This window comes from Oryza sativa, chromosome 3 (assembly GCF_034140825.1).
Source record: "Oryza sativa Japonica Group chromosome 3, ASM3414082v1".
Taxonomy (NCBI): Eukaryota; Viridiplantae; Streptophyta; class Magnoliopsida; order Poales; family Poaceae; genus Oryza; species Oryza sativa.
In genome coordinates, this window is record NC_089037.1 from 3,852,906 (window position 1) to 3,875,394 (window position 22,489).

Consider the following 22,489-nt stretch of genomic DNA (forward strand, 5'->3'; position numbering starts at 1 on the left):
AGCTGGATCGATCACTGATCTCGCCACAGTGGGCAGGATCATCTCGGCGATTCGCCGTAGTACGACGCGCCCAGCGCCCCACGTCCCGGTGCCGGCCGGCGGCCGGGGAGCGCGTACGTCGCGTACCCACAACCAACCAAACCAAACCATCAGCAGCTAGCGTTCGGCGGCAGCATCATGGCACAATCATTTGATCAATTCAGTAGTCGATCGATCGATGAGCTACTAGCAGCTCGCGACGCCAAATCATCCTAGAAATCTCCACCTCCTTTTTTGGCTGCTGCTGCTGCTGCATCCGCAGGCCGATGCATGTGGAGATGTCAGCTTGTACGGGAGATGGTCACAACCACGGACTGATGGATGACATTGTTGGCCTTCCATCGCTTGCCTATGTTTAATTCACGTTAAAATTGGAATTTTGATTAAAATTGGAACAATGTGACGGAAAAGTTTGACGTTTGTGTGTGTAGGAAAATTTTGATGTGATGGAAAAGTTGGAAGTTTGAAAAAAAAACTTTAGAACTAAACCAATACCTTACGTTTTACTACGTCCGTCTCATATTACTTGTCTTTTTGAGTTTTTGTTTGTCAATGTTTGATCATTCGTCTTATTAAAAAAATTTGGAATTATTATTTATTTTGTTTATCATTTGCTTTATTATTAAAAGTACTTTACATATGACTTATCTTTTTTTATATTTGCACTATTTTTTTTTAAAAAAACGAATGGTCAAACGTTGAAAATATCAAAAACGTCATATATTATGGGACGGAGGGAGTATCATGAATTCGATCTGCAGACTGGAGTACCACGGCGCTTCAATTTCTGGCCGTGCAATCAAAACTCTCCGTTGCAGAAATTTCAGAAACTTTGTGGCTGCCATTTCCATCAGTGTCCTTTGTAACCAATGACTGTCCGCAGTAACACTCGCGTACAGTACCAGGATTTAAACACTGCCTCAAGCTGTCCCCATTTCGGTTTCTGAAGATGGAGCGTCGAAGAGCGACGATGTCTGAAACTCTGAAGCCGGCGACGGCGACGTAGCTGGTTGCGAGGCCCCGCTGCACAGCGATTAAACCACCTCCAAGTTAATAGCCCGCGCGTGCCTACGGTCCTACACAATTACTACCTCCGTCCCAAAATAAGTACAGCCGTGAGTTTCCGCGTCCAACTTTGATCGTTCGTTTTATTTGAAATTTTTTTATAATTAGCATTTTTGTTGTTATAAGATGATAAAACATGAATAATACTTTACTCGTGACTTATGTTTTTATTTTTTTTCAAAAAATTTTCAAATAAAATGAATGGTCAAAGTTGGGCGCTGAAAACTATGGCTGCACTTGTTTTGGGACGGGGGTAGTAGCTGCTTCCACGGATAAATTGGGTTCAGTTCAGTTAAACTCGTCGAAACAAATTGGGAGCAGAAACCGCTAATCGGTTCCGATTTCCGGAACAAACTCGTCGAAAAGTTGGATTCTCTGTCCTCGTTTGAAAGAACGTCAACATTTTTTCAACTCACGTGGAAAACTGAAACTTATTTTTTTTTCAAACAGAATCAAAGGCATGTCCTGAACAAATCTTCTTCTCACATAAAGGACTTCCATTTGACACGAATCGTCAGAATTCAGATCTGAGAGGGTGGCGTTAAAGCCCGAAAATACAGGAAATTGACACGAATCTTCTTCTACCTCCGAGTAGGAGAGGGCTCCACAGATGTCATCTTCGTAGCTAGTTGTAAAGATCAAGTAGAAGCTAGAAACGAAAGATCCAGCACCGGGGAAACCAAGGACCACCACGCTGCACACCGCCATCAAATTGGTCGTTTCGTTTGATCCCCGCAAGATCACGCTACATCAAAGATTGGTCGATTTGCAGGCCAACCATAGCCAGCCCCCACAGAGGAGGCAGCTGACAATTGCCATGCATCGTCCAAGCATTCCTCCTTTCCTCCCAAGTCCCAACTCTGCAGTGTAGATGAGATCTAAATGAGCAGTGATCTTGTCACCTTTGACTAGCAGTACTACTGTAGTAGTGGTACCATGGTTTACAATCCCAGTGGAATCCAGTCCAGATTTCACAAAACTCGGATTTCGTATTAGATTAATAACATAAACGGCTCGGTTTTTGGATATATTTTTTTTAAGAAAATTCGAGCCAAATTTTATTTTTTTTACAAGATTTATCTGGATTTTATCAGTTTTTTTGACGGTTTATGCGAAATCTGAAGATACCGCTCATTAAACTGATAAAATCCAATAAATCTTGGACTAGTTTTTGTGACGGATTATGAAACTAGAGTGGTACTGTAGTGCTCTAACCAACTGCTACTTTCTTGACCCTGGACCTCCCTGCCTGTGCCTGGTCCTTGCAAATGGTTGTCCAAAGTCAACAATGTTTAGTCATTTGTTGTACTAAAAGGCGTTTCATATCCGTCGGTACTGTATGGAAACGTCCATCAATTTATTGGTACCACTAGTTGAGAAGATTTCATATTTCATAGCCTCTCTGTAGTTTGAGCACTATTCGTATATGGACTAGGACTAGGGGTGCAAATTGTTGCAATAATCGCTCATTTATGTTACATCTAAGGGTGTAGATTGCTAACCCCGCGAACATATTTATATATTAAAATAAATCACGGACCAATTTATTTTAATCTATAAGTGGATTCGCGGGTTAGCCACTTACACACATAATTGCACCAACTGAAAGCATCGTAACTAACAAAATAAAAAATAGAGATGATAAAAAAAACGAAAACAGAAACAACTTAATTTGTTGCTCTACCAATTGTTTCTCTTTTTACGGTGTATTCGCAAAAAAAATACTGCTTTATAATATTATAATTTCCGTATTTCTACGGTTTAGAGGCCCATGCATCAACTCATTAACCAAATCCCTAATACGATTTACATGATTAGAGGAGAGACAATTTGTAATTTACATAGTGAGCTTGACTTTGTTCGGTCATATAGTCATGCAATAAGTGAAAAAAAATTGGTTTAAGATTTTTTTTTCGTTTTTGAGAAAAAAAAAAGGGGATCATGATTCTGCTGTGTATTTTTGAGATACGGTAACGAGATTTACCCTGTGCGCTGGTCCATGGTGTTCTGTCCTAAGGCCATGTGGGTGAACCCGGAGCCTAGCCCATGGGCCAGGCCAGGGCATCCCGGGCCCACTTCCAGAAGGTCGGCCCGAACTGAAGGCTCGGTGGGCCCATCTCCCCTCCACCCCCCCTATTAATACACGTTCCCTCCACCCATCTCTTTCCATACAACCACTCCCTGGCTCCCTGCTTCTACTGAAACCTATAGGCTACTAGCTAGTGCTCTCACTCTCACTCACTCACACTGTCACTTCCACATTTTCTTTGCTCTCTCACTGTCCGTACGTCGTCGGCTTGATCACCAACCTTGCTGACGGTGGTCGGTCGCCGGAGTTCGAGGAGAAGAAGGCAGTAGAGGTGTGGTGGTGATATTGCAGGCGGCGACCATGTCGAGCCGCCGTGGTGGTGGTGGTGGAGGAGGGAGGATCACCGACGAGGAGATCAACGAGCTCATCTCCAAGCTTCAGGCCCTCCTCCCGGAGTCCTCCCGCAGCCGCGGCGCAAGCCGGGTACGTACTTTTTTTTTTAAGATAATAGAAATGGATTACATCTCCGGTGTCTCGTGCCTTTTTAAACGGTGGCATCTACCGATCTTGCATTATTGTTGCCGTCACTTGGCGTCGCCACTGCTGCACCAACTGTCACTCACTGGCAGTAGTACACTACACGCAGCACGATTCGTCAATGCAGATTAGCTAGCTATAGCTAGCAGAGTCTGACAGGATACTAGGATTATTCAGACATTCGGTTTGGTAATTTTGGTTGTGATCTTGACGAGAAATATATTGGATGATGCAGTCGTCGGCGTCGAAGCTGCTCAAGGAGACGTGCAGCTACATCAAGAGCCTGCACCGGGAGGTGGACGACCTGTCCGACCGGCTGTCGGAGCTCATGTCGACGATGGACAACAACAGCCCGCAGGCCGAGATCATCCGGAGCCTCCTCCGGTGATCGATCCTAGCTCTATCAGTAGCTGCAGCGACGACGACGATTGATGGAGGACGAGCTTGCTAGCTAGCGATTGAGGAGGGAGACGACAAGATTTTTTTGCTCTTCTTTGTTTCTTTCTTCGATCTCTCCTGAAAAGGGAAAAGTGTTTGTTTCTCAGGTAATCACCGAAGGCCCCTGCATTGTTTAGGAGAAGAAAAAGGGTTGTCTTGTTTGGTATGTACTGTACCAGGGCTAATAGAGATCGATATATGTGGATTTCTATTAGCTGCTAGTAGAGTTATTAGTAGCTAGATTAGCTACTTAATTTAGCTTGTAGACGTACTACTACTGTACTTAAGCTGCTTTGATAAGCTTCAGAGATGCATCTAGAGGTGTTTGTTTACTTGTTTTGTGGATTGATTGCATTGCCTTTTGCCTTTGATCCAAAGGACAATCTTAACGAGTACGCACAACCAATTCGGATAATTAAACACCACACTACTTTGTGAACAATTAATTAATTTGATGTTGTTGATCTGTTTTTCGTTTCTGGCAATAGAAAAATTCAGACAACTTGGAAATATATTTGCACGGTAATTAATGATCAAACCGACAAACTGCTACTAAGGCCAAAGCAATCTGCAAAATTTTTTTTTTAAAAAATTAAAACCTCTCGTGCGCGCGTACGTGCGCACATAACGTAGTGGAAGTACACAGCTCGAGTTCTTCGATGCATCCAAGAACAGATCGATGTAAAATTGTAAAGTGAGCAGGGATATCGAAGGAGACGAAGTCGGCAATAGTAAAATTGCAACGTGGCTTAGGACTCCGAAAAGGGGCAACACGTTCTATAAAAGAGAGGTTGATTGATTAAGCAGGTTATTGGGATCAAATGTACTAGGCCCTAATACCTAGAGGGTCAAAGTTTTTGGCTCGGCCCTGGGGCTTCACAAATTAAATTAGACCATGGAAAGTCACAGACATGGGGCCCTGCAAAGTGTCAATTGCTACAAGATCTCCAAGCTGTTGAAAATGCAAAATGGAGTACTAGACTAGCAGACATCTGGTCAGTTCATTAGTATATTTAAGCTGACAAAATTTCAGTACATATGGATTGTGCTAGGCTTGATTAGAGGCGTCTGATGGTGCCAAATCAATGGCACTATAGCTCCTAGCTCATGTTGTTTTTTTATTAATTTCATGACAGGAGAGAATATTCAGCAAACTGATATGCCACTACATGAACAGTGTCACTCTCTTGTCTCTGATATCTCGTGATCTAATCGCTTGATTTGCTCATGTGACAGGTATCTGTGTATGCAGTGTGCACATTGCACAGGTTAATTTGTTTCCGGCGCCTGCGTGCTCAATCTCAATAACTGTGAAGGTTTATCACCCAAGAACTGAAACAGGATATATATGTACATATAGTCAAAATCTCAGGGGCTGTACTGTACAGATACATCCAAAATCCTCCATCCAGCATGGCGATTATCCTAATGGATCATCAGGATTAACTCTCGCATTTATCAAGACCTTGGCAGATACTAAAATAAAAGTTAAACCGCACACTTAGGAAATGGCTCACGCACGCACAGTCCAAGAACTGTGCTGGAGAACGTGCACAGTTTAAATATAAAAAACCATTCTAATCCGAAAATAAGTTTTGGGCCTGAGAAGACGGAGATCAAGAAAGCAACCGGCTTTGTTAGCCCGGTCAGTCATCAAGACTTCAAAGAGGTGTGTGTGTGTGTTTCTATTGATGAGTTCCAAAACCCTGGAAGGGGCTATGGAAAGCAGAGCTGGGAACTAGAATCCGTCAGAAATGTGTGCCTGCTGGATTAACAAGGGATGGATATAGTTTAGGAGCGATTTGAGGAGGAAACAAACTTTCTGTCTGCGACGTGAAGGGCTTTGCAGCAGGTAGCAAGGGGCAGGACGGTGCCCACGTTACAAGGAGGTGTGTCCGGGGCGCCCTAGAAACGTGCTTCGCCTGTCTCGTCTCTTTCAGGTCAACAGATGCAGGGGATCGACGAGCTACCCCCTGCTAGTTACAAGGTGCAGCGAAAACGACCCCTGCTGTGCTAACAAGGGCCCAAATTAAATTCGTGAACTGTGCGAAATATCAGTGTTTGTTAGAATTTGTTAATGTAAATACGCAAGATAAATATGTGCGTTTGCATTGTATCTCAACTTAAAACGTGGGCAGTTGTTTGATAGCCTCTGAGGTAGCCAAACATACCTATAGTGTCTGATAGGTGAAGTGAGAAGCTGTAGAAATATTAACAAAACATTTAAAATAATTTATAGGTAAAACTTTTTATATATAATATTATTTATAATTTAAATAAAGCTAGAAAATATAATATGATTTTTTTTTCAAAAATCTACTTAAAAAATAAGTGCTAAAATTCAAATTTTAGTCGCAACTAATAAGCCAAGGAGCAGCCGATAATAACTTATCCACATAGCGAAATCTGAGAGACATCCCTCTAAATATTTTTTTAAGAAGAAATTATACATGTGTTGGGATTGAACATAACACTTTAGGATTGAAACTACACATCTATTAATACTGCACTATTAAGTACATCTCACAATTTTTTGATTGCACCTACGAATGTATGACACAACGGAGTGGATATATATATGCACGGTTGATGATACCAATCGAGCGTGGCAGTAAGAAGCGCTCAGATCCGGGGGCCGGGGGGCCAGTCTCGCTGTTTGCAGTTTGCATGCGTTGCACGGTGTGGCCCTGGTGTTCCAGTGAAAGCTCGCTGTAGTTTGGTCACTTTTTTGCCGCTACCCGCTCACTGCACCGGCGGTTTGGCAACTGATCCGTGATGGCGATCGATGGTTCCCCGGCGATCCGCTTGCCGGGACAGCAGCGCTGGGCCAACGGCAGTGGTGGTGGTAGGGGCCTGGCCGGCCTCGCTGCCGCAAGGCCCCAGCCGCTCGCTGTTCGATCCGAGCGAAGCGGCAACAACCAACAACTACGTACCGAGTCCCAGCTTCGTGATAAGATGGTTAGGCAATGCTGAGAAACGCTCAAGGGTTTTTTTTTCTAGCTTTATAAGATGGTATGCTAGACCATTTGGGTTTAAAGTTTTACCCTTTCTAATTATTTGATATTATGTCATTTCCTAATATTTACGTTTTTTTTGTTACGCGATGCTGCTTCAGAAGTCTGATGAAGATTATTCGTCGTACAGTGGGTTGATGCAGTCAGGCATCATCAGAAAGGGATCTTTCACGTACTACCTCCGTTCTAAAATAAATGTAGTAGTGGGTATCCGTGTCCAATATTTGACCATCCGTCTTATTTGAAAATTTTATGATTTTTTAAAAAACATAGTCATATTCATATTTTATTATCTAGTAACAGTTCAAAGAAGACGAACCATTAACATTACACATGAACAGTGAAAATGTATTTATTTTGGAACGGAGGGGTACTTACGATACGAGTCCTTTTTGAGTTTTTTTGACAGGCTGCGTCGTGCAGTCCTTCGTCTCTGCCGTCTGCCCCGGCAGCGCGAGACATGGGCAGGACGTCGTACGAGTACGACGCGCTGTTCTTTGGGGCACACACACGGCCCGTGTATACGAGCCAAGCAAGTCGGCAGCCGAGAGAGAGACGAGAACGAGCGGCGTGACCGTGACGCGTGCGTGGGTCGGCGTACGGCGGGCGTGAGCGAGCGACGCATGCGCGCGCGGCCGGGGCTTGGGTTGCCCCAGGTTGGTTGCCGGGGGCGGACCGAGGTGGGCGGCGAGGAGCAATGGACATGGGCATGGGCATCTAATCGGTGTCGGATCTAGTCCCCTCGCACCGGCGCCGCGGCTGGCCCGCGCGCTGCTGCCTGCCGCGGCCGGCGGACGACATGGCCCGCGCCGAGGGGGGGAGGGAGCCTGGCCCGGCCAGAATGCATCGTTGGGTAGATGTGCGTACGGCCGGATCTCGTAGCACAGCACGCACGGTGGACACAGGCCAGGACGGGTATGTGTATGGGAGTGGGTATACTTTAACTGGCTCTAGTTTAATTTGTTTTTATTTGTAGAAATCAAATTTTAAGTTGTTTGTTTGTGGAATGATATATTGGATATTAATACTTCTTCTTAATTTTTTTAAACTATTTAAGTGCATAAAAACTAACCCACGGGATTCCGTTGCCACGGGATCAATTAATCCCCACTCCCATACTCACTCACCTCTGTATCCCTCTCTCCTCTGCCATAGGCAACTCTGCCTCGACTCTGTCTCGACTCCCCACAAGTTCCTCATCTCTGCCCGCGTCGAGCAACGCCGAGGTCTTCGTCACCCGCTTCCCGCGAGCCACCAGCGCCACCGTCCTTGCACGTTGTTCCCACCGCCTCGTTGTCGGTGAGCACAGGTACGAGCATCCTCTTCCTCGTTGTTCCTTTTTTTTCTTTGCCTCAAACTCAGCTTCTCTGGTAGATCTGAAAGCTTCTCTTTTGGGCTTAATAGTAGTTTGCTTTGAACGAAATTTGGGGGAGTTGTTCAGCTGAGGCTCCATGCCCCCCCCTCCCGTTAGGCCCGCCCCAATGGCTTCTCCGTCACCGCAGTAGAAGCAGAAGTAGTCAGCGGTCTCGGTGCCTTGGCTGCCGCAATGCCAACGGCGACCTGCTCTGGGACCTCTACCTCCTTTCCTTCACCGCCAACTTCAAGATAAAGTTGCTGCAGCGCGTGTGCCTGGAGATGGTCGTCGCCGGCTTCTAGCCGGACCTCGCTACCTTGGGGTATCTTTCTACCCTTTTTATCCCAAATCAATTATACACTAAATTTTGATTGGAATTTAAATGGCAATCAAATTGTGCTTAAAAAAGTTTCGGAAGTACAGTACTGTGTTTAGTTCACGTCAAAATTAAAAGTTTGGTTGAAATTGGAACGATGTGACGAAAAAGTTAGAAATTTATGTGTGTAGGAAAATTTTGATACGATAGAAAAGTTAAAAGTTTGAAAAAATATTTTAGAACTAAACACGGCAACCAAAATTTTTGTTTGTTTTGGTGATGGGACGGGCCGGGAGGTGGCCTCACTCACTTTTCGGAGAAAATGAAACGACGTGCGGACGTGTTGCCGCCTTGCGCCCTTGCCGGACGATCGATTAACTAACGAACTCTGCAATCTTTGGCACGGCATCGGCAGCCTCGAAGCCCAACAGCGCCTGAACAGCTAACGACCGAGCTAACTGTTGCATCTCGTGACAGGGCAACAGCTTATGCAACTGAGGTGACAAGCATGCGCGTCCGGAGCTACTGGCAGTACAGAAATTTGGCACCTTGCCGTCGAACACATGCTTTGGTTGAATGGAAGATATCATATGCACACATACTTTTCGTGCACACTTCGTACAAATACTACACTTTTCGTGCACACTTCGTACAAATACTACAGATTTTTTTAAAAAAAATACACAAACTTTCAAAAATATTACACTTTTGTGTGAAATCTTATATTCAAATTCATTATATTTTAGCCATAAAAAATGATTTTTTTTATTTTTTTTAAGAAAATGAAAAATTATTTTTCCTTTTTTTCTACGGCTAAAATATAATGAATTTGAATATAAGACTTTGCAGAATGTGTAATATTATTAGAAGTAAATGTCTTTTTTTTTAGAAATTTTCGTAAGATTTGCTACTTAATGTGCACGAAGTGTGCATGCAAAACTTATACGAATTTTATGGTTCTTGAGGAGGTACCATTTTTTCTATTGTAAATTTGGTATCTCTTGGTATCTAGGTACTATGAGGTACCAAATTTTACACTGAAATTTTGATATCTCATGGTAACTCCTCAAGTACCGTAGAATTGCTCAAACTTATACACATAAGATATGTTCCCTGGTTTAATCCGGCTTCCAGTGCGCAGGTTTACCTCTCCTTTACCTGTAGTATCTAATTACTTGTATTTGACTCAAGATTAATCCTTGGAAGCGTTCAAAAAAAAGGATTAATCCTTGGATCACTCTGTAATTCCCTTGGGGTAGAAGTGAAACATAAGAGGGAAAAAAACCAGCTGACTATGAGAATGAGATTTTACGATAATGATTCATGGCCAACCAACCCCTGCATTCTGTACGTGAAGCTCCAAAGTTGCCTGAAGTACTCCAAAGTACCGGAGATCCAAAGGAGTAGTTTCGATTGAAAATTACTTCAAGAACTACTAATGCACCGGAGATCCAAAAATTGTTTGTGTTTATGTGAATCTGTAGTTACGCATTGCCAGCAGTTATCTCCGTATCACACACCTTGCATGCTCTGCTGCAGATAAACTACAGCTTGGGTGTGTTTCGTTCACGCTAAAATTAGAAGTTTGGTTGAAATTGGAACTATGTGATGTAAAAGTTGAAAGTTTATGTGTGTAGGAAAGTTTTGATGTGATGAAAAAGTTAAAAGTTTGAAAAAAAAAACTTAGAACTAAACAAGGCCTTGATCCTAAACTAACATAATCTAGAGAAGAAATCATCTGACGAAGTGCAGTCCTCTGAAACAGCTGGTACACCGAATCCTCTGAACATGGCCTTAAACGCAAAATACTTCTGTTGTTTACACATGGCATAGTTTGACCAATATCTCACATGATGAAGCAGCAGCTTGGCAATCAGAATCAATCTTCAATCTGATCCAACAGATCAAAGGTTGCCTCGGATGTGGCCAAACCGGATCAAACTCGATCCGACAAAACCAGCCACATCATCTCCTCTCGATCAAACAGCAAGAGGATCTAAAAGCTCGGCAGTAAATTTCCTTGCACTCAAAACGAATATCATCACATGACACTGAATCACTGATGACTTGATGAGGTCAGTAGCATCAGAGCTAGCTGGAATCCTCCTCGGTGGCTGCACCGCCTAAGGAAGACGACGAAATGGGCAGATACTAGTACGTACAAGCATCAACTAGCAAGTCATCATTAGCTTTCACGCCACCGCCTAGTTGGCAAGTGGTAAGCTTGGCAGTAGGAGTAGGACTAGGACACAGCGGCAGTGACAGTTTTCGCACGCGTTTAAGCATCGAATCACTCGGTTAATTACGAAACCAACAGCATGTAGGAGTACTATATTGTGCTGTGCTGTAAATGTCAGTACTAATGTTTTTGTTGTGTTACAAACTCTGTGAATACAATCTCTCAAACGAGAGACTGAAAGTCTTAAGGCAGTTCGATAGTAGTGTACAATATTTGCATATCCATCAGAGATCGCGTCATGTACAGAGCTCTGAAAACAAGATTGGATTTGCCTGAACATATCTAATAGCATGTACCAGCTATAAATATATTTTAATGGGATAAACCATGAGAGAGAAGAGTAGCGGGCTACAGATCTATAGCTAGCTGTTGCACGGATTACAAGACACACTGTGTGTATGACATGTGGGACCATACATTAATAGTATCGTAAGTTACTATCGTATGAATTGGCTATTAGATTGATTTAAAGCTAGTAGTGGGCTGTACTATTAGACTTGCTCTGATATGAGTAGTTCGCTTTGGCAGTATGGCATTTGTACACGCTCAACAAAAACTGTCAATTCAGATCTCGGCATGTGTTTGGCACGGGCAGACAAATTCAGACTTCAGAGATTCATTCATTTCAGCAGCAGCAGCAGCAGCAAAGAAGCAAAAAATAAGTTCCACCGCCGCAACGGGGGAGAGGCAGACCACGGAGGCGGGAAAGAATGTTTTCCGCAAACGCCATCTGAAGGCGTAAAGTATCCAAGTGCGTAAAGTATCAAAGATACTACAGTACCAAACAGTACAGATTCTCTCGGGAATTCAGCACGATTCACCTCCAATTATTTTTTTTTGTCAGAGGCCGATTCAGCATGATTCCCTCCTGCCCCCACGTGTCAGTGACTCAGAGCATACACTCATCACTCCATCGCAAACCATCAAAAACTTCCAAAACCCACGAGGTTTCTTTTCTTTTTCTTCTTCTTTATTACTTTTTTGCTAGTCGCGTCGCCATCGCTATCTCCTACCGGAATCTGGAACCCTCCACGTCATCGCCACCGCGGCTTGACACACACTGCCCGCCACTGCCTCCTCACCATCCTATCTCGTCTCGTCTCCTTCTCATCCAATCTCAATCTCACCAACCCGACCTACAGTAGCAGAATCCATTATAATTCCGCAGTAATCCGCACGGCTCCAACTCTCGATCGCGAGCTGTTGTTGTTTTGGTGGAAGAATCGGTCCGTGCGTGATTTGATCCATGGCGGTGTCGTCGTCGTCGCTGCTGCTCCGCCGCGGAGCCACCGGCGGCGCCGGGAGACGGTGGGGTCCGGGGGAGGCGTTGCGGAGGCTGGTGTCGTCGTCGGAGGCGGCGCCGGCGGAGAAGGTTCCGGCGCGGTCGCCGCCGGTGATGCCGCCGTTCGAGCACCGGCCCAGGCCGTACGCCGGGTGGAGCGGCGATGAGATCCTCGCGAAGAGGAAGCAGTTTCTTGGATCGTCTGTGTTCTACTACTACCAGAAGCCGGTACAAACCCTGATTCGATCGTATCTATTCCCCCTTTTTTTTTTATTCACCAATAAACTAATGTGTTTAAACGCCCTAAAAAATAATCTGTTCTTTTTTTTAGAGAGGGTATTTTTTACCAAACCTCTATATTCAACTGGATATATACGGCTATTGAAATATAGAACTTAGCCCCGCAAAACAACCCTATATGAAATTTGTTTATATGGAAATTTGAACTCAGGGCCTTGGGTACTACTCAAATCACTACAATCACTAGGCTACATGCTCTTTCGTAAAAAAAAAAAAAACTGTTATACTAGTAAGAATCATGGCGAAAGGCATGTGTTTCTGTTTTTCATTTTAAAATGGAATGCATTTTTTTTTGTCCATTTTACAGCTGAACATTGTGGAAGGGAAGATGCAGTATCTGTACGATGAGAATGGGAAGAGATACCTCGATTGCTTCGGAGGCATCGTGACAGTTTCATGCGGCCATTGCCATCCGGATATCGTGAACGCTGTGGTGGAGCAGACCAAGCTGCTCCAGCACACGACCACCATATATTTGAATCAACCCATCGTCGAGTTTGCAGAAGCGCTCGCGTCCAAGATGCCAGGAAATCTCAAGGTCAAAGATACTTTGAAGTCGATCATGATGTAAATTGTAAAACAACTCATTGATTTGCATGGAAATAATTGTTTCATATCTGAGGATGCCTGCAGGTGGTGTATTTTGTGAATTCTGGGACTGAAGCGAATGAACTGGCGATGCTGATGGCTCGGCTGTACAGTGGGAATCTCAATATGATTGCATTGAGAAATGCTTATCATGGTGGTAGTGCTGGAACAATAGGATTGACGGGTTTGCAGACGTGGAAGTACCCAATCCCTCAGGTTTGTGTTCTGTTAATAATACCAGTACTACTGCTACAATTCAATTAATGCACTCTAGCTTAAGATGGTCTGTAGCTGAGAATGGTCCTATCACAGTACCGACAAGTAATAGTGAAGCATAAGTGCAATTCCTACTCTTTTTCATCAAGTCATCTAAGGTGCTGTTTGGTTGAAACTTGGTAAGGCAAATGTAAATATCACACCGTGAATGGAAACAGAGCAAGTGATACCATGCTTTGTTTGAATTCGAGCGGAAGATCACTTACGCTGTAATGTTTTCAGAAAACGCTTGATATCAGGCGGTAGGTAATGAGTTTGTATTAGGTCCGTATTGTTTCCCAAGGTACCTGATCCCATTGTACTCGAAGCAAACAAGTAATAGCGTGATCAGATCGTGGAAGAAAACTCTCGAAGCAAACAGCACCTAAGCTAACTTCATTTATTTTTTCTGGAAAAGAATTAACTTTAAGTTGTTATTATATTTTTTTGAAGCAGTAAAATGGCAGGAGCTATACACATCCATTTAAAGAGAAAAAAGTTTATTTAGGTGGTGTTACACGTCTATAACAAAATAAGCATGGTTATCAGCTGTACACTTACCGAGTTCATTGTGTTACCCAAGAATAGCTAACTTCCTTCGATCTATGCCCTCTTTTATTTGTTCTTCATAATGCTGATTTTAAACCACCGGTTATATTTGCGCAAATTGATTTTTACTTTGAACTGTCTATCTATACATAGCAAAGTACTTCCTCCGTTTCATATTATAAGACTTTCTAACATTGTCCATATTCATATATATGTTAATGAATCTAGACATATATGTGTGCCTAGATTCATTAACATCTATATGAATGTGGGCAATGCTAGAAAGTCTTATAACCTGAAATGGAGGTAGTAGCAAACTAGTCTTTATCTATGAAAATGAAGCAAAATCTTATCACAACATTTGCAGGGCGAAATACATCATGTCATGAACCCTGATCCTTACCGTGGAACTTTCGGTTCTGATGCTGTAGCTTATGCCAAGGAAGTCGAAGAACAAATAAATTATGGTACCTCCGGAAGGGTTGCGGGTTTCATTGCTGAAACTTTCCAAGTATGATTTTTTATATGATACTTTTTACATAATCGAAAGATTGTAGCTTTCCTCAGCTTTTTATCTGAAAGAACTTACTGATATGGCGATCTTGTTGATACATGAACATGAATGTAGGGCGTGGGAGGTGCAGTTGAACTAGCTCCTGGATATTTAAAGTTAGCTTATGACACTGTCCGGAAGGCTGGTGGTGTTTGTATAGCTGATGAAGTCCAGAGTGGATTTGGTCGAACTGGAAGTCACTATTGGGGATTTCAGACGCAAGATGTTATTCCTGACATTGTAACAATGGCAAAGGTCTTCACCCAACACACATACATTTGAATGGACCTTGGAAAAATAAGCCTCAAAGGTTTAATTTTGTTGCCATTATTTATTGCTGATGTTTTTTTTTTGTTTGTAGGGAATTGGAAATGGTCTACCATTGGGGGCAGTTGTAACAACACCCGAGATTGCAAATGTGCTGGCGCAAAAAATCCAATTTAACACATTTGGTGGAAACCCTGTTTGCTCCGTTGGTGGACTTGCTGTGCTCAAGGTTCTTGACAAGGAGAAACGCCAGGCACATTGTGCTGATGTTGGATCTCATTTGGTGAATCGTCTAAAAGAGCTCCAGCAAAAGCATGAAAGTAAAATCTACAATCTTTGGTTATATTTGTATAACAACATCGCCAGTTTACATTCTGCTTGATTCAACATTGTTGCTTTAGTTGATGATGCCTTTCATCTGAGTAACATTTTCACTCAACTATTTATTATTGATTAATCTGTCTAATCCCATCATTTGGTCTTTCTGTTGTCAGTCATTGGAGATGTTAGAGGGAGGGGATTGATGCTTGGGGTGGAGCTTGTTACCGATAGGAAGGAGAAGACACCTGCCAAGGCCGAGACCAATTTATTGTTTGAGAAACTCAAGGGTGCTTTCCTTATTCCTTTTCTCTTTTCCATGATCGCATCATTATTAGTTTATACTAATAAAGCCCTGTTAACACTTTGCCTCTTCATCCTTGTAATCCAGATCTCAACATTTTAGTTGGAAAAGGTGGTCTGCATGGTAATGTCTTCAGGATAAAACCACCAATGTGCTTTACAAGGGATGATGCAGGTTCGTATGAACTGTCTCAAACAAAACTTTGCCATTACTGCATTGCCCATAGAGTAACTAAAGGAAATTCTACTTTCATGCAGATTACCTGGTGGATGCCATGGACTATGCAATGTCAGGGCTCTGAGAGCTGCACCCTGAATACCAAAGCCGTCTGCCATCCTCAACGCAAGAAGATTCATGTCATGATGCTACCGGTAGCCCAGCCAACTCTTTCCATGTACATGCTTCCAGTTCCAGTTGATGTGTTGTGTAACGGTGGCAGAACCATGTAGGTGTGGAAATCCCAAGAATAAGATGGAAGGAAAGGACCATGTAGGTGTGGCTTTCCCATTGTAAAAGTGGCAGTTCTGCAACAGTGAGAAGGCCATGGGTGATTGTAAGCAGTGTTGGCCTTAGGGGCAACATGTGTATCCAAAAGAAAAACTAATAAATGTATGCTTGTTGTGCACCAAGATATATGCTTGCTGTGCACCAAGATATGGTTTTGCAGACTGCAGTCGAATGTGTCTTAAACATTTCTGAAAACGATGAACATTTCATAATATTCTTACCTCGCTGGAGTTCTCCCAACCCGAGTCCAAGACTTGATTCCGCATGGGCCGCTGTCTGCCAAATGGATCGTTGGCGAACGCCCGGCCTACCTAGATTTTTTACGTGGACCTTTTTTGAAAACTTGTTTTACAATAGACCATAGAAAAATTATTCTAGGAAAATGGACAATTTTCTAGCCCCCGAGGTCCAACGTATCGGTGCCAACGCGCGGGTGCCGACACCCTTGCTCCCCTAGCAGCCAAGATGTAGAGGTGTAAGGACCTATTTATAAAATATTTTTATAATAAATATAGGTCCTTTGATGCTAAAGATGCCGATGCTTTTGTTGGAGAAAATTTAAACCTTTTTTCGAATCCTTTTACAAATAAGCCTTCAGTGTTAGTCTCTTTGACACAAACCTTATTTACATCAGTAACTTAGCTACCATGGTAGGAAGAGTGTCGGTAGAAGTGTCATTGACGCCAAGGTGCCAATAAGCTTTGGTGTTGAGAAAAATGGTATATTCATGGAATATTTTAGAGGTCTATTTATAAAATAAATTTATCAAAAAGACTAATAATAACCGTAATAATAAATCTAGACTGACCTTCTCGCCGGCGCTGCCGAGTTGAGCCGCTAATTCCCCCAGCATGGAAGTTCTCAAACTAGTCCATTTCTAAATCGCATTTGTAACACGCGATCCACAACATTTTTCACGTTAGTCCTTTTATTTGGACTGCTATCAAAGCAGTACACTATCAAGCTCCGTAATTTTTTTACTTTAGCCCCTGGTTAAGTGATTATGATCGCTACCATTAGCAATGATCCATAAATTTTCGCTTTACCCCCTTATTACTTATTTGGACCGCTCCCGTTGGTACTACAGGTCTGATACTTTTCACTTTGGCCCCTGGTTCGGATCACTTGGGAAAGCGTAAGAAGAGATGCTGGAGTGGGAAATGAACGGCAGGATGATGCTCCATCACTCAATCCAACGGTCACGATAATTCGGATGCCCCAGAAATCCTCGCGAAGGGTTTAGTGCGAGCTCCCCCCTCTCCTCCTCCTCGCCGGCCGCCGCTCCGCTCCGCTCAAGCCGCCGCCTCCTCCTCTTCCCCCTCGCGGCGGCTGCGGCGGCGTCCTCCCCGCCGGCGAACCTCCTCGCCCTCGAAGGTAACCGCTCTCCTCCCGTAGCCCTCCTCCCCTCCCGACCCCCTGCGCAGTCTCCGCGCGGAGATCCACCCGCAGTTCATTCCCCTTGTTCAAATCTAATCCGAATCTCTCCTCCTCTCGAACCCCCTGCAGTTTGTTGGGGGATTTTGTTTGCAGCAGTTGGTTTCCCAAGTGAGGAGAAGAATCTGAATCTGGAGTGGTTTGGTGGAGCGAAGGGCTTGGCTGCGCATGAAGCTATGAAGTCCGGCGGCGCTAGGGCTTGCTGATTCTGTCTCGGTTGCCTCATTGGCCTGCCATGTCTTCCGACCCGGTGTTCCCCGTGCTCCGCCATGGCGATTACTTCACCAAGCCGTCGATCGATGAGCTGGTGGAGAGGGAGGCGGCTGACCCTGGCTACTGCAGCAGGGTCCCGGATTTCGTCGTCGGGAGGGTCGGGTATGGGCGAATTCACTTCCCCGGTGACACTGATGTGAGGGGGATGGACCTGAATGGGATCGTTAAGTTCGGTAGGCACTCTGTGGAGGTTTACAAGGATGAGGCTAGCAAGCCGCCTTTAGGGCAAGGTCTTAATAAGCCAGCAGAAGTGACGTTGATGCTGAATTTGAGCGTGCTTCCAGAGCCTAGCGCTCTTGGGGAGTTGCTTAAGTGTCAAACGAGAAAGCAAGGCGCTAGGTTCGTTTCGTTCAACCACTCGAGCGGCAGGTGGAAGTTCGAGGTTGATCATTTTAGTCGATTCGGTCTTGTGGACGAGGAGGAAGAGGATGTTGTGATGGATGAGGTGGTTGTTCGGCAGCCTATTGCGGAAGTAAGAGACCCACCTGCAAATGGTCATGAGCTGGAGCTTTCACGTTCGTTGCCTGCTCATCTTGGGCTTGACCCTGCAAAGATGCATGAAATGCGGATGACGATGTTCTCCAATGAGGAAGGTGATGAAGATATGGAGGATGGATTCCCATCTGATCAGAGATACTTCAGCAGTGAGAAGATGAATGTGGATTCACCGAACTCAAGTGCTAAAGGTTTGAGGCTAAGGTCTCTCTCTCCTTTGCATGGTTCTTCTCTGAAAGTCAGCAGGAGACCTGGTGTAATTGGTAGGAGAGAACCACAGGCTCTGCTGGAATACAGTGTAAATTCTTCAGAACATGGCCCATCTTCTCATGGTATTCTTATGTCTGGGCAAAACAAGGGATTTCCAGTGAGAATGACCAAGGTGGATGGCTTTAAGTTGCCATCTGATCAGGAAACTCCTGTGGCTGGGAACGTATATTCCAATTGTGTTGTGGATGCTGCTTTATTTATGGGCAGGTCATTTCGTGTTGGTTGGGGACCAAATGGCATCCTTGTACATTCTGGCAGTCTTGTCAATAGACCCGGAACTGGTCTATCTTCTGTTATTCACATAGAGAAAGTTGCAGGCGACAAAGTTGTACGTGATGAGAAGAACAAAATTAAGGAGGAGCTGACTGATCTGTGCTTCTCAGACCCGCTGGATCTCCATAGGAGGCTTCATCATGAATATCTGGAGACTGAGTCTGACTTGTTTAAATTGAAGCTTCAGAAGGTTGTGGCAAGTCGCTTTGTGTTGCCAGATATTTGCAGATCTTATATTGACATCATTGAAAGGCAGCTTGAAGTCAGTGATTTATCTATGTCTTCTCGTGTGCTGTTAATGCACCAGGTTACAGTTTGGGAGCTTATTCGGGTCTTGTTCTCAGAAAGAGCAACTGGTAACCAGTTAGAGCCTACTGGTGATGAGGACCAGGAGGGGATGATTTTAGATAAGAAAGAAGGTACTGTTGCCATAGACCTTGAAGCACTCCCTTTGGTTAGAAGAGCAGACTTTAGCAATTGGTTACAGGACAGTGTTTGTCATCGGGTTCAAGGAGAGGCGGGCTCCTTAAATGATGCCAGGTATCTGGAACATATTATTCTGCTTTTGACTGGTCGGCAATTAGACACAGCCACAGAAGTTGCTGCCTTTAGGGGTGATGTTCGACTGGCAATTTTGCTAAGCCAGGCAGGTGGGTCAATGCTAAATCGTTCTGACCTTTCTCAGCAACTGGATCTATGGAAAACAAATGGTCTGGATTTTGATTATATTCAGGAAGACAGGTTAAAGATATATGAGTTGCTTTCTGGTAATGTACAAGGCGCGTTGGTAGATTCATCAATTGACTGGAAACGGTACCTTGGTTTAATAATGTGGTATCAACTATCACCTGATGCATCACTTGATATTATCATTCACTCTTATCACCAGCTCCTTGGTGAGGGCAAAGTCCCATATCCTGTACCTGTATATATAGATGAAGGACCCCTTGATGAGTCACTTCAATGGTCCCCAGGTGACCGCTTTGACATATCCTTTTATCTAATGCTGCTTCATGCAAATCAAGACGAGAAGTTTGGGATGCTAAAAACTATGTTCAGTGCATTCTCATCTTCATATGATCCCTTGGACTACCATATGATCTGGCATCAGTGTTCCATTCTGGAAGCTATCGGTGCTTTCAGTTCAAATGATCTTCATGTGCTAGATTTGAGTTTTGTTTACCAATTATTGTGTCTGGGGAAGTGCCATTGGGCTATCTATGTCATTCTACATATGCCTCATCTTGATGACGCCCCATACATCCATGAGAAGTTGATCAGGGAAATTTTGTCACAATATTGCGAATCATGGAGCAAGGATGAAACTCAGAGAGTTTATATTGCAGAACTTGGTATTCCAGTAGAATGGATGCATGACGCTCTGGTGAGTAGCAACTTCGTTTTATACAAATTTTCTGATAGAAATGCATGTAGCTTTAAAAGTGAAATGAGCATTGCAAATTCTTAAGAATGCCACTACCAGGAAAATATTGCACTTCAACCTTGTGTAACTGATTATCTTTATACAGGCTCTTTACAATGAATACTATGGAGATCAGCAAAGCGCACTGGAGAATTATATTCTGTGTGGCAACTGGAAGAAAGCCCATACAATTTTCATGACATCCATTGCTCATTCTTTGTTTCTGTCATGTAAGTTTTTCATACATTACTCTAAACAAATAGGTTTTCTAAATACTCTAATTCAGTTTTGCGCCTTGTTTCCTGTACATAAATGTACAACTATATTGACCCCAAAACCTAATAATATGAAGCTTCTTACAGATATCTTTGTTATTCTGTTTAAATATTTTTTGTTCATATGTTTCATGAAGGTGTCTTATAGATTTTTTTTCTGCTTGTGTTGATAAATATTGCATGGTTGTCATCATGGTATGAGTTTTCAACCAGACGTTCTGTTAACCCATTTTTCAGCTAAGCATCAAGAGATCTGGGACATTACAAGCTCTTTGGAGGTTCACAAGTCTGAAATTGCTGACTGGGAACTTAGTGCTGGAATATACATAGACTTCTTCATTCTAAGAAATTCTATGCAAGAAAAAAGTACCATGGATGATCCAGTAAGTTTTTGTTTTTTACAGTTTCAACATGTTCCTGAAAGTTGTGGATAACACAACCTTGTTTTATCTTTCAGGATCAACTTGAGAAGAAAAATGAATCATGCAGCACTTTCTTTGGCCGGTTAAATGATTCATTGATAGTCTGGGGAAGTAAATTACCTGTTGAGGCAAGGTAAGATGTGATTCTATGTTGTAACAGATCCAGAACTTGAAAAGAAATCAAATATCGATCTCTGCGTGAAATTACTGCCACTTATTTTTCATGTTTAAAGTGAAGCAGCCTCAGTCCGAACGACATAACACAGTGAATTCGTAACCGGTTTTGCAATAAGCTATTTTCATTTTGCCAGGATTATATATTTCAATCCAAAACCAAACTATGGCCAGTGTGGAAATTCATGGTCATTACACGATCATGCACGGACAATCTGACTATGTCTATTTTGAGTTCAACACATACTGGTGCATTTTCTAGGCTTCTTTTTGAATCTATTCTCAGGATTTGTTCTCAATTTTGAGTATGCAGGGCATGCTTCTCGAAGATGGCAGAGGAGCTGTGCGAGCTACTAATGAACTCCCCCGGCGAGGGCTTGACGCCAGATCTCTACATGGGCTGCTTTCAGACGATGCTTAACGCTCCTGTGCCCGACGACCACAGGTCATCCTACCTGCAAGAGGCGGTCTCTGTTTTCACCGACATACTTTGCAGGGACTGATGCATGATTGCTTGAAGATCCATGGCATTCTATGATATCTGCAGAATTGTTGGAAGTTTCCCTGATCTATCTATTGGGTTTTAACCTATTGGTTATTCTGATCATACACGGGATCTGGGTGCACAAGAAGCTCCCGGCTGCCAAGTCGCAAGTCAGTAATACAGTGAAGAGCTCCAAAAGTTCGTCCCTTGCCCGAGTGCAGTGAGGAAATGTAGATCAGCTATTGATGGTGCAGATAACTGCCATGCTCATCAAACTCCTGAAGAATGTATAAGCTGTGTGCTAAGCTGTACCAATCAACTTTCAGATGTGAGCTGTACCCGTCATCTTTGTTCGTTTTTGTACTGTAATACTGTTACAACGGAAAGCAGCAAATCGTGTACGGTGTATGTTGTGCTGAAGAGCTCGACGAAGATAAAGCATCCAGCTGGGCCCAATTCTCGGCAATACATGCACGATTCCACCCTTCCATGGACGTGGGAGCAAGCTGCATATTTCTCTTCTTCAGTCGAGGTACTTTTTCACAGCTTATGATGAGGTTATCCCGAAAATACTGTGGTGTACTTTTTCAGAGCTTATGGGATTATTCCGAAAATACTGAGGTTTTACGGAGCTGTAGGCCTGTAACAATTGCAAGGGGATATTTTTTTTTCTCATCACACGGAAAATGCACAAAGCAACAACCCCACACTTGCACACTCGTAAATTGGACTGTGTCAGTGTGGCAAAGATTTGAGAGCTTAGGTAGAATATTTCTTCTGTCGTGCACGCGATGTCGCGATGAAATGAAAAATCACAATGTTGGAGTGAGCCAAAACTGCTTTTGCAGAACCATGTGAAGCTGTGGTTTGTCTGAGGAGAAACATCCAGAGTGCCCAAAACCGTGGACAGCTAACGTGGGTTCCTTGTATTCTTCTGTTTTATTTTCCCCTGCTTAATTTTTGGTTTTCTCATATATATGTACCTTTTATTCCGTTATATTGAGCGGCGTTC

General features: G+C 43.5%; 3 protein-coding genes across 4 annotated transcripts; all 3 read left to right on the forward strand.

Moving 5' to 3' along the window:
* Window positions 1–3,272: 3,272 nt before the first annotated feature.
* Window positions 3,273–4,439, forward strand: LOC4331778 (transcription factor ILI3-like). Its single transcript, NM_001417236.1, has 2 exons — window positions 3,273–3,616; window positions 3,906–4,439. Exons 1-2 carry the CDS (start codon window positions 3,494–3,496, stop codon window positions 4,056–4,058), a joined length of 276 nt encoding a protein of 91 aa, NP_001404165.1. The 5' UTR covers window positions 3,273–3,493; the 3' UTR covers window positions 4,059–4,439.
* A 7,672-nt stretch (window positions 4,440–12,111) lies between these two features.
* On the forward strand, window positions 12,112–16,120 carry LOC4331779 (alanine--glyoxylate aminotransferase 2 homolog 1, mitochondrial). Of its 2 annotated transcripts, XR_001544836.3 has the most exons (10): window positions 12,112–12,541; window positions 12,921–13,151; window positions 13,247–13,417; window positions 14,373–14,516; window positions 14,634–14,813; window positions 14,920–15,145; window positions 15,320–15,433; window positions 15,535–15,621; window positions 15,705–15,818; window positions 15,897–16,120. XR_001544836.3 is itself a non-coding variant. In XM_015777607.3 (9 exons), exons 1-9 carry the CDS (start codon window positions 12,278–12,280, stop codon window positions 15,746–15,748), a joined length of 1,461 nt encoding a protein of 486 aa, XP_015633093.1. In that variant the 5' UTR covers window positions 12,112–12,277; the 3' UTR covers window positions 15,749–16,120. The 2 variants fall into 2 exon arrangements, 1 of the variants encoding a protein (XP_015633093.1); XM_015777607.3 differs by having other exon boundaries at window positions 15,705–16,120.
* Window positions 16,121–17,165: 1,045 nt separating this feature from the next.
* Window positions 17,166–22,155, forward strand: LOC4331780 (nuclear pore complex protein NUP96). Its single transcript, XM_015776134.3, has 6 exons — window positions 17,166–17,328; window positions 17,461–20,083; window positions 20,229–20,352; window positions 20,635–20,780; window positions 20,855–20,952; window positions 21,307–22,155. Exons 2-6 carry the CDS (start codon window positions 17,624–17,626, stop codon window positions 21,494–21,496), a joined length of 3,018 nt encoding a protein of 1,005 aa, XP_015631620.1. The 5' UTR covers window positions 17,166–17,328; window positions 17,461–17,623; the 3' UTR covers window positions 21,497–22,155.
* The last annotated feature ends 334 nt before the right edge of the window (window positions 22,156–22,489 follow it).

Excerpts from the sequence above, each read along its gene's own strand:
- LOC4331778 (NM_001417236.1), top strand. The coding sequence starts at position 3,494 with ATGTCGAGCCGCCGTGGTGGTGGTGGTGGAGGAGGGAGGATCACCGAC. Across the intron at positions 3,617-3,905 it reads GCAGCCGCGGCGCAAGCCGG|TCGTCGGCGTCGAAGCTGCT; the intron begins GTACGTACTTTT and ends TGGATGATGCAG.
- LOC4331779 (XM_015777607.3), top strand. The coding sequence starts at position 12,278 with ATGGCGGTGTCGTCGTCGTCGCTGCTGCTCCGCCGCGGAGCCACCGGC. Across the intron at positions 13,418-14,372 it reads GGAAGTACCCAATCCCTCAG|GGCGAAATACATCATGTCAT; the intron begins GTTTGTGTTCTG and ends CAACATTTGCAG. Across the intron at positions 15,434-15,534 it reads ATTGTTTGAGAAACTCAAGG|ATCTCAACATTTTAGTTGGA; the intron begins GTGCTTTCCTTA and ends CTTGTAATCCAG.
- LOC4331780 (XM_015776134.3), top strand. The coding sequence starts at position 17,624 with ATGTCTTCCGACCCGGTGTTCCCCGTGCTCCGCCATGGCGATTACTTC. Across the intron at positions 20,353-20,634 it reads TCATTCTTTGTTTCTGTCAT|CTAAGCATCAAGAGATCTGG; the intron begins GTAAGTTTTTCA and ends CCCATTTTTCAG. Across the intron at positions 20,953-21,306 it reads AAATTACCTGTTGAGGCAAG|GGCATGCTTCTCGAAGATGG; the intron begins GTAAGATGTGAT and ends TTGAGTATGCAG.